We start from the raw sequence: 12,211 nt of genomic DNA, 5'->3' as shown, positions 1-12,211 counted from the left end.
ACTATGGTAGGTGGCAGCAATTAAACATGAACAGACTCTGGCCTTAAGAAAGTTATAATCTATTCTGAAATACACAGTACATACACAGACAATGATAATATAGTACAAAAATCTATGACAGGAGTTTAGGCAACATATAGGAAGAGCACATGGGAGACCATAGAGGGCTCCAGGAAGGAAAAAAACCCAAGTTCAATCAGCTCAATTAGCCTTCCCACCTAAATAGATTACCCTAAATTTAAAATTTAGGCTTCCTTCTAAATTTTCATTTAATTTTTCTCAGAGGGTTAAAGAAGACTAGGATAGTTATTTACCACAATGACCAGGGAGGACTAGAAAGGAGTAGCAAGGACTGATCTCCTTAAAACTGCTATCCAATAGTCTAGTATTAAGGACATTTTCCCATGTGGATAGAGGTAATTTAATTCCCCATAATAACTCCCCATAATCTCTCAAAAAACAGTATTTTAAAAGCTTGAACTCTTAAAACATCTAGAAACAAATAGGTCTCCCCTATCTCTTGTTATTTTCTTCCTAAATTGGGCTGAGTCACAAGCAAGCTTTTCCTAGGAAACTCATTAGGGAAGAATACTTATGCAGATTTCTGATTAGGAAGCTTCTTTACCTGCCGGTTTGTCTTCCCAACCCATAGGCAACAATCTTCCACTGAAAAACCCAGAGAGGAGTTCATATACAGGACTAAACTGTCATTATTTCATTAAGGCTTTTCCTTTGCAGGTGTTAAATCTCACTTTCAATCTCATGAGTCTTCACAGTCTCATATTTCAGATATCAACATAAACCAAACCGAAAAATTATTTTCCTCCTCTTCCTAACAAACATTGAGAAAAAAATATATAAAAGCTCATGGTGAGAGAAGAATTAAATGATCAAAAATCAAATACCTACAGGCCATAAATTTTAAAATATTTTCAAACATTTTAATGTCGGTTCCTAGAAGACCAGTGCTAAGATGTTAGTCCATCATATTTCTAATAAACTTAGGAATACAAACTGAAGCCAAGTTCAGTGAAGCCATTATGCTGTAGATCTTAAACTTACAGAGAGCTGAATGGCAATAATATCTCAATAAAACTAGAGAAAAGATTTTTAAAAATGTGATAACAAAACCAAGAAAGTCAAAACTAAGGCTAGAAGTAGAAAGAATGCAATGCCTGGTTGTCAGGAAGCCCTATCTATGTAATTTTAGGACCTTAGATCAATTACAACTTAGTTGAGCTCTAGTTTTTACATCCCTAAATTGACAGAGCTAAACTAATTAAGTGTGACTGTCATATGAAAACAAAATTTCAAAAGTAGTGCAGGTAATAGATGCTAAGATGATTGAAGCTGTAGACGCAAACTAGCCAACAACGAGCAAAAATCAGGATATCCAGTCGTAAAACATGAGGTTATGAACTCTGGCAACAACCTGAATTAGGTTTGTGCACCCTCACCAGTCAAGCCTCTAGATCAAAATGCAACCAGCTAACACATAAGACTCTTGGGAGATCCTGAGAAGAAAATCCAGTTAAACTGTACCCAAAATCCTGACTGATGCAAACTGTGAATAATAAATATGTGTTGTTTTAAAAAAACTCTGTGGTAATTTGTTACACAGCAATATAAAGCTATTATAAGTAGACAATGTAATCATTTGGGTTTTTTTCACTTTGACCATCAGTGTCGCATGTATCATTGTGTTCTTGATAAATAAAATACATGGATATAAAAACATTGTTTTAATGACTAGTTTTAATCTCTTAGACTCTGATTCATCTTCAGCCAAACTGAGTTTCTAAAAAGCAAAGCACACCCTCGAATTTCTATTCATTCTCATAATCAATCAGTCTCTCCTCTCTCTGTTATTCCTTCTCGCCTCCCTCACTTCCTTCCTCCTTTACTTCTTCTACTTCTCTTTTTTCTTAATAAAAGCTTCTTTTCAAGGATCATCTCTTTTTAAATCATCTCTGTCAGTGCTTTCGTTAAACTTTCATATGCCTCTATAATAATATTCCTCTATTAAGGTATCATAATGGAATGGGGAATGAGAATATTTGACTCTTTTTCCCTTCCTCATCCCCTTTTTTTCTTTCCCCTTTTTAACGGACAGCAATAGTCTCTCTTTTTAAGAAGGAAGCATGGAAAGACAGAAATAATGTCTGTTATTAATGTGCTGTTATTCCACCTGCTGTCTAATCAGCTGTAATTAAAGCAATAAATTCACCTGAGTCATTTCACATTTTTGTGTGTGTACTACATAAGCAGGCGATAATATTAAGAAGTAGGAAGCAACTAACATCAATTACTTGAACTAGGCAGTCCTTATTATTGGTATTACCACCAATACCTATCTAATTGAGATGGTATGTGTCAGTTCAGTCACTCAGTCATGTCCGACTCTTTGCGACCCCATGGACTGCAGCACGCCAGGCTTCCCTGTCCAACACCAACTCCCAGAGCTTACTCAAACTCATGTCCATGGAGTCGGTGATACCATCCAACCATCTCATCCTCTGTCAGCCCCTTCTCTTTCCGCCTTCAATCTTTCTCAGTATCAAGGTCTTTTCCAACGAGTCAGTTCTTCATATCAGGTGGCCAAAGTATTGGAGTTTTAGCTTCAACATCAGTCCTCCAGTGAATATTCAGGACTAATTTCCTTTAGGATTGACTGACTGGATCTCCTTGCTGTCCAAGGGACTCTCAAGTACCTTCTCCAACACCACAGTTCAAAAGCATCAATTCTTCAGTACTCAGCTTTATAGTCCAACTCTCACATCCATACATGACTACTGGAGGAACCATAGCTTTGACTAGACGGACCTTTGTTGACAAAGTGATGTCTCTGCTTTTTAATATGTTGTCTAGGTTGGTCACAGCTTTTCTTCCAAGGAGCAAGCATCTTTTAATTTCATGGCAGTCATCATCTGAAGTGATTCTGGAGCCCAAAATATAAAGTCTGTCTCTGTTTCCATTGTTTCCCCAACTATTTGCCATGAAGTAATGGGACCAGATGCCAAGATCTTAGTTTTCTGAATGCTGAGTTTTAAGCCATCTTTTTCACTCTCCTCTTTCACTTTCATCAAGAGGTTCTTTAGTTATTCACTTTCTGCCATAATGGTGGTGTCATCTGTGTATCTGAGGTTATTGATATTCCTCCCGGCGGTCTTGATTCCAGCTTGTGCTTCATCCAGCCCAGCATTTCTCACAATGTACTCTGCATATAAGTTAAATAAGCAGGGTGACAATATACAGCCTTCACGTATTCCTTTCCCAATTTGGAAACAGTCTTTTGTTCCATGTCCAGTTCTAACTGTTGCTTCTTGACCTGCATACAGATTTCTCAGGAGGCAGGGAGCAACTAAAGTCAATTAATTAAACTAGGCAGTCCTTATTATAGCTATTACTGCCAATACCTATCTAATTGAGATGGTATGTGTAGGCAAGCAAACTGTTCTATTTTAAAATAATAATTCTTGATGATGTATAAATTTGTCCTTAAATTAACAGCTGAGAATCAATACAGTAGTCATCTCTTAGTTTGATCACTCTTTTTCTGGGACTATCTTCTCTCTCACGGAGGACCCCACCATTCTGACCATAGGTATCTATCCATGACAGGTCAATCAAAATAGTCTACCTCTCTGCTGCTGCTAAGTCGCATCAGTCATGTCTGACTCTGTGACCCCACAGACGGCAGCCCACCAGGCTCCTCTGTCCCTGGGATTCTCCAGGCAAGAATACTGGAGTGGGTTGCCATTTCCTTCTAGCCACAGTGCTTGGATGAGGTTTGGGCACATGACCAGATTAACAAAATCACAGAATTATTCCATGAAATTTTATGTTTTAGAGTGGAAATGAAGACAGACCATCGAGTTATAAGGATGGAATTAGAGTAAGTTAGCAACAATGTCATCAGTTTCATGGAGAAAGCCTGATTGTCATAAGTGAGACTAAAGTCAAGAAAAAACTCAAGAGAGTTGATGACAGAAGGTGAGAGAAACAAACCCAGTTGCAAAAATGCCCTAAATCTATTCATTGAGGTTCCCACTCTTGCCCTGGTTTCTGAAGCTCTTTCTTGATTTCATGAGAAATACTCTTTAATTACATATGCCAATATTGGAGAAGGAAATGGCAACCCACTCCAGTGTTCTTGCCTGGAGAATCCCAGGGACAGGGGAGCCTGGTGAGCTGCCGTCTATGGGGTCGCACAGAGTCGGACAAGACTGAAGCGACTTAGCAGTAGCAGCACATATGCCAATAAATCACAAACTAACTTTTTAAGCTAGTTGACTTACATGTATATACTCTGAAAATCAAAGAATCAAGTAATTAAACAATGTTATTTATTTCATTAAGAAATTCTAACACTGATAGGTCATCTATATGCCTCAAGCAGAAACACAGATATTATCCATCTTCGATCAGATGTTCCTTAATTTCAAGAACAATGTAAAATGAACATATACTAACGCTTTGATTAAAATAAATTCTTTAGAAATGAGCCCACAAAATCTGCCACATACATTCTTAGAAATGTATGGAACGATGGAAATGAGAGAAAGTCTTCTAAAAGTAGATAAAATCCAAAGTCTTTGCAGTTCTGACATAGAGTACATAATACCAAGCACCAGCCTAGATTAAGCTATATTGTCCAAAAATGCACTTTATAGTACAATAATCATATAATCCACAAGGAACCTGGTTAAAAAGGATAAAAACTTTCAATTAGATATATTATTATAGACAAGACAGCTTTGGTGTCTGTCAGATTTAGCAGAACTACTGGCAGCAGAGCAAAATGAATAATCAATAATGCTTAAAATGTTGTCATTGGAAAAATCATTCCTATATCAAAGGAAATTTATCTTCAGAAAAAAAGGATAGCAATATAAAAACTCTTCAGTTTTGATTAATAATTATTAAAGGTCTCCAAGATACTCTAAAATTGAAATTTAAAAAACAGGCCATAAAAAAAATTAACTAAAATCATCTACCTGTAGTACAAGAATGTACAGCTCAATGGAAAATAACCAGTTCAAAAACCACTGTTTACCCTCTGCTGACTGGCATTTTTAAGAAATTCAATTCACCATAGCAACCTGTCTTAACACCAGCAGATAAGTACAGGCTATATTTAGATATGATTGCTTTCCAGACGGCAATCCTGCCTTTCCTTCATATTTAATGTTATGATCCAAGGGACCAAAATATCATTCAATCAGACTGTAGTGTGAAGACAAGTATACTCAAGGGGATGAGGCTGTGTTTCAGAACTATGATGAGAACAGCTTCCAAAGGTGCTATGATTTCTAAAGAAGCATATATATGTAAATAAAATTTTTACATCTAAAAAATTTACAACTAGATGCAATACTATTTTGCAGAATTTTATCTTTGCTCTTAAACATTAAATGCTGTCATCAAACGCTAATGATTTGTACTATCAAAATACATTTCGGCTAGAAGGGTTTTGTTATTATTTAATTAGTATGCAACACTTCCAATTTGGAAACTTCTAACTAAACAAGAAAAAAAATTTTACGCAAAAGCAATCCTTTACAGATTATGTATAACAAGAGCAGTAGTAATACAAGACAAGTAATACAATATACTACATGAAAGATTAATTGAGGAAAATGCTATTGTTACAAAATTACCCTGGATGTATTTGTACTTTATAATCTTTGTAATGACAGTGAAAAGAATTTCTATTTCACTAATAAGCAACACAGTTTACTTCACAAGGTACCAAGTATCATAATAATCATAGTAATAATCATAGAGAGTGCCTTTTATTTTTCTTTACCCTCTAGATTATCTGCATCAAAATTATTTAAAGACAAAAGAAGTAAAGTTCAATTAAAAATACTAAGAACATCTCTCTCACACCCATTAAGGTGGCTATTATGTTAAAAAATGAAAAAACAAAACAAAACAAAAAAAAAAACAGAAAATTATGTATTGATGAGGAATTGGAGAAACTGGAATACATATGCACTCCTGGAGGGAATGTAAGTTGTTGCAGTCACTACAGAAAACACTATAGCAGTTCTTCAAAACCCTAAAAACAGAATTACTGTATGATATAGCAATTCCACTTCTGGGTATATATACAAAAGAATTGAAATCAGTGGCTCAAGGAGATATTTGCATACTCATGTTCAGAGCAGCATTATTCACAACAGTTAACAGGAAGAAGCAACTCAGTGCCCCTCAATGTATGAATAAGTAAACAAACTGTGTTTTATATATATATATATATATATACATACATACATACACACACACACACACACACATAATGGTATATTATTCAACCTTAAAAAAGAAAGAGATTCTGACACATGATAGAACTCACTTGAGACAACTGTGCTAACTAAAAGACAAAAGTCACAAAAAGACAAATATTGTATGATGCCACTTATAAGAGTCCTACAGTATTCCAAAACCATTGAAACAAAAAGAACTGTGGTTGCCAGAGGCTGGGGAGAGAGGAAAATAGGGAGTTAATGTTTTATGAGTTTTTGTTACAGTTCTCCAAGATGAAAAACTCTAGGAGAGCTTGCAACGGTGTGTATATCCTTAACATGACTGAACTGTACACTTAAAATTGGTTAAGACAGTAAATTTCATGTGATGTTTATTTTACAATTAAAAAAAATACCAAGAATATTGACAAGAAGTATTCCTCATCCATAATACAATTTATCCAGAATTTATAATTAAGATCTCTCCTATTTCACTGAATCATCCTTTCTTAAAAATCACAAGAGGCTGTAAACTCAGGAAAATCTTTTCAAAATCTTGACATCACTGGAACAACTGAAAACATATTCTGAGCAACAGAAAGAAAAATAACAAAGACTGGCATAATTGTCATGTTTTGCAAAATTCTTCCCCTATTTGCTCTATGAAAAAAAATACTAATATCCTACATTATGAATTATATTTCTAATATTCGGAGATGGCCAATTCTTCTATGAATTAAACAGTTCTTCCTCTAACTGATTTACATATCACATATATACAACGGATGTAAATTTTTAAGAGCTTTTGCAAATTAAACATGATATATCCATCTATAACCAACTACACACACACACAATTAGCATCAACACAATGAATAGTAAAATTAAGTGTTCAATTTCTATTGGTCTTTTTCATTTTTATATTTCCTCTCTTGATTATTAAACAGCTTTTAATAATTTCTATAAAATGAATCTGAGTTCAAATAATTATCTCTGCTAAATGGTTTATAAGTAAGCAAAAACAACTTTAAAGCATAAATATGGTAGTATGTTTTATCTTTCATCTTCACCAAACAATGGAAACTTGAAAGCATTTTTGAGAATTTTAACTATAGAGAACACAACTGATATAACTTAAAAGTATGTTATATAAAGTATCTCTTTTCCATATAGTAGTCAGCTCTCCTGCATAGATAACAAGAAAAAGTATAAATGAATTTGTATGATTTAAATAGCATATAACCCTCCACTTAAAGAGAATAAAAATTAATTGTATCATGCTAAGAATAATTCCTTTTATGTATGAAAATTATATTATCATATTAGATATGTTTCTAATGTGGTGATATGTGTGGGTATGCTAAGTTGCTTTAGTCATGTCCAACTCTTTGTGATCTTACGGACTGTAGCCCAGATATCTTTCTAATAGGGTGATGACATCAAGCTAAATTTGACATTTTTTAGTGTGCCATTGAAGACCACAACTAAAACAAGAAGTCTTATAAAACAATTCTAACTGACAAACTATGCATACAACAGAAGAAATCATTCTTAAAATATTTAAAATCATAAATAGAAGATATATTAAAACAGTTAATTATTTCAAAATTTAATATGCATATAAATTAATAATTCAAATAAACATTTTTGCACATTATTAGCAAAAAAGTGAAAGGTTCTTCTACTTGGTCTTATATGTAACACCTACAGGACTACACTAGAAACAAATATTCTTAGAGTAACTTCCCAAAGAAGAGAGCTTCTCAGGTATTCCCGTCATCGCAATCTTGCTACAAGTCAGACTCTGCTCTCAATTACAACAGATAAAAAGTTAGTAGCAAGACCAGAAAGTCTTGCTTAAGGATTCACAACTTTCTCAATTTTTTTCCTCCTCCCATACCATCCCTCCTTCATCATGTTCACACAATATAGCTCACTCAGTTCACTCAAGCCCAATAATTACTTTTACTACAATGATTTTATAGATATTTTATACCTGTTCACTTATCTGATTAAAACACTCTACAATACCACTCTGAGTGTCACATTGACCAAAGTAGCCTGGGATCTCCTCGATCTACTTTTTCCTTCTTTCTAACAGCATTAGTGACTGAAGTACAGTTTTCTTCACACATCAACTCCTTTCTTCATCAGGCGCTCAAGTAGGTGAAGCATAATACAAATCTGACAGGCATATTTACATATGGAGCATTCATTTAATATACATACCTTATTTTATTGATATTTTTTATTTAGAACCTGTATTGAAATAACATACAATTTTAGCAACCCTTACACTTGTCAGGAAAGAAAGTGAAGTCTCTCAGTAGTGTCCGACTCTTTGCAACCCCATGGACTGTAGCCTAGCAGAATACTCATTAAATGCCAGTGATTTTTTGAGAAAGTTCTTTCAGAAAAGTTATTTTTCACATATTTCCTACTTAATGTTACAACCAAAACAATTCACATAGAACCATATAGTAGTGCACACAAATTAATGAACAAAGTAATTAATGAACAAAGTAATGAATTATGTCAAGAGTCTGGGAGTCTAGGCCGGGGGGAAAAAAAGGTAGTTGGCTTAAAAAAAATCCTTACCCAAGAGATATAAAATATTGCTACAGAATAGTAACTCAGAATAAAATATTTCCCATTATAACAACCCCCAAAATAATTATTTTTCCACACCAGGCATTACTTTCCCTAAAGAATTTTACCAAGAAACCTATTTCTAAAAAATGAATCAGTCACTAATAGTACATTTTGACAATTCTTATTAAGAAAAAAGTTCTTCCCCAATCCAGGTGTTAAGGGCAAAGACAAATTCTTGCTCACTGAATTCTTATATTCAACACTAATGCCAAGAGACTAATGCCAACTTAAGGTAATGATGTTAAGCTAAGATATCTGACTACTTTAAAACATAGGCTCAGAATTATTTTGTCCACTCAATGTAATAGTGATCTGAGATAAATTTCTCTTAGAATACTAAGATTAAAATAATATTTTAGTGATAGATTACCTGATGAATACTATTCTACATTCTAGGAAGAAGTACCAAAGTATTTCAAAATACTATAACTCATTACTATAATCCATTATTTAAATGTAATTCTCCACAGCTTTGATATCATTGAAATCCATATAAGCACATTTTTCCCACAAAGACTGCATTAAAAAGATATATAATTCCAATGCACCAAAAATATACCTTATAAATAATACAATAATGGAATAATTTATTTTATTCATTCAAGTGGATGAAATCTTTCAGTGATATTATAAAGTTTCTTTCCATATACTCATGAACATGTTATTCAATATTCATTCACTAGGAATATTTATATCCACATAGAATAATTCTATTCTTCATTAAATACTTATAGAATTGAAAGGACAACTTGTCAATCTTCATTTCAATAAAAACCATGTAGAAAGAGTACTGACAATTCTTTTAAATGAAGAAAAGAGAACGTTTTAAAAAGAAAAAAATTTAGAAAGTTGGGATTGAAAACTCATTTCTGAACTCATTATAACAATGAGTTCATTATAATAACTTCAATATTCAATCATTTTCACCATTCTGTCTAGTAACTACATTTTTTAAAATGACTTGGACCATCATTAAGGAATCAATAACCTTCAGGTTCAACACACTCTTGTATTTTATTCCTCACATTTTAAATGAATTACTAGTAAAACTTGTATGAATATAGATTACACATAATGTGGAAGACCAATTTTTTGTTGTAATATATTTTACTGAATGCATTAAATATCATTAAGGAAAGCATCTGCCAGCACTTGATTTTCTTTCCCTGCTGCCTACGGCTTAACTAGTATTGATTATTTTTTTTAATAAAAGATGATCTTACTGGAAGGATATGTTCCTACAAAAGACAGCATGCATGTATGATTTGGAGTTTAATATATAAGTGCAAAAAAGTTGATTCATGAAATAGAAACAGAAAGTGATATTATACTCTGATATGAAATACGTGCTGATAAAGAAAGGAACTGACTTATGATTAAGTACATTAAAAACTGAAACCTACTGAACTCCTCAAAAATCTTGTGCTACATACAACTTTCAAATTTAAAACATCAGAAATATATTCAATATACTCAAGTATATTGTTATTATAAATATTTTACATTTTAAATTATACTTACAAATTATTATTGCAAGTTATTCAAAAATGTTTAAAACTAATGTAAACAAATTCAATCTTGCCTCCCAAGCAACTAAACTACTAATCATCTGCCTAGTATCTACTGCCACATTGGTAAGATATCATCAAACATTAGTAGATACTCTTTGAAAGTCAATCATTACTCTCATTATCTCTTCTTCTAAAATCTCTTCTATTTCTACACAGAAAGCGTTCCATAACTTCACTTCTGTTGAAACTGTTCTATGTGCTTCATTACATGTAACATAAATTTTTAGAAAAGAAGAAATTACTCAACCTGAAATTAGTGCTGAGTTACAACTCTTCTGAGAAAAGTCACACCAAGTTTTAATTTATACTTAAGACTGAAAACCAAATACTCACAAAGAAGGATCTTGTACGAGATCTTTGAGATTTATCCCACTGCGATCTTCTGCAAGATTTCTGAAGCAACTATCACTCACTAAACAGGAAAAGGAGAAAGGAAAATTAATTTTTGTTTCCATTTCAGTTAATTTACTACTATCCAAAAGGAATTTTGAAATTAAAATTGGTTATCAGGATAGGTCTTTTCTTTTCTAAACATCAAGAATGATTAATTTTGGGGCCTGGTAGATTAAGTAGCAAATATTAATATTCAATAAAAAAGCCAATAATCTAAGCACACAGACTTTATATAAATACAATATATAAAAGAGTGAATATATAGTTCTAAATTTTATTCTTACTTTTACAAAATTAATTACCACTCTAGTAGCAAGTCACTGCTTTCACAACAACTAGAGAAAAAAAATGATAAACTATGCCCCAACAGCATATTTTTAAAGGGAATAGATAGATATATTCCTAAGTATTTAATTCTTTCCGTTGCAATGGTGAATGGAATTGTTTCCTTAATTTCTCTTTCTGTTTTCTCATTATTAGTGTATAGGAATGCAAGGGATTTCTGTGTGTTGATTTTATATCCTGCAACTTTACTATAGTCATTGATTAGTTCTAGTAATTTTCTGGTGGAGTCTTTAGGGTTTTCTATGTAGAGGATCATGTCATCTGCAAATAGTGAGAGTTTTACTTCTTCTTTTCCAATTTGGATTCCTTTTATTTCTTTTTCTGCTCTGATTGCTGTGGCCAAAACTTCCAAAACTATGTTGAATAGTAATGGTGAAAGTGGGCACCCTTGTCTTGTTCCTGACTTTAGAGGAAATGCTTTCAATTTTTCACCATTGAGGATAATGTTTGCTGTGGGTTTGTCATATATAGCTTTTATTATGTTGAGGTATGTTCCTTCTATTCCTGCTTTCTGGAGAGTTTTTATCATAAATGGATGTTGAATTTTGTCAAAGGCTTTCTCTGCATCTATTGAGATAATCATATTACACACTGAGGAAACCAGAAGGGAAAGAGACACGTGTACCCCAATGTTCATCGCAGCACTGTTTATAATAGCCAGGACATGGAAGCAACCTAGATGTCCATCAGCAGATGAATGGATAAGAAAGCTGTGGTACATATACACAATGGAGTATGACTCAGCCATTAAAAAGAATTCATTTGAATCAGTTCTAATGAGGTGGATGAAACTGGAGCCTATTATACAGAGTGAAGTAAGCCAGAAGGAAAAACACCAATACAGTATACTAACGCATATATATGGAATTTAGAAAGATGATAACAATAACCCTGTGTACGAGACAGCAAAAGAGACACTGATGTATGGAACAGTCTTATGGACTCTGTGGGAGAGGGAGAGGGTGGGAAGATTTGGGAGAATGGCATTGAAACATGTAA

General features: G+C 33.2%; 1 protein-coding gene across 10 annotated transcripts in view; it reads right to left on the bottom strand.

The window, feature by feature from the left end:
• Positions 1–12,211, bottom strand: part of GPHN (gephyrin) — a 538,290-nt gene that overhangs the window by 398,931 nt on the left and 127,148 nt on the right. For all 10 annotated transcript variants that reach the window (XM_027552205.1, XM_027552200.1, XM_027552202.1 and 7 more), the window contains exon 2: positions 10,808–10,886. In XM_027552205.1, coding sequence (XP_027408006.1) covers positions 10,808–10,886 — 79 coding nt within the window. The remainder of the gene's footprint in view (positions 1–10,807; positions 10,887–12,211) is intronic.

This window comes from Bos indicus x Bos taurus, chromosome 10, assembly GCF_003369695.1.
Source record: "Bos indicus x Bos taurus breed Angus x Brahman F1 hybrid chromosome 10, Bos_hybrid_MaternalHap_v2.0, whole genome shotgun sequence".
Taxonomy (NCBI): Eukaryota; Metazoa; Chordata; class Mammalia; order Artiodactyla; family Bovidae; genus Bos; species Bos indicus x Bos taurus.
Note: the sequence above shows the minus strand (reverse complement) of the source record. Positions and strands in the feature narration are given on the sequence as shown.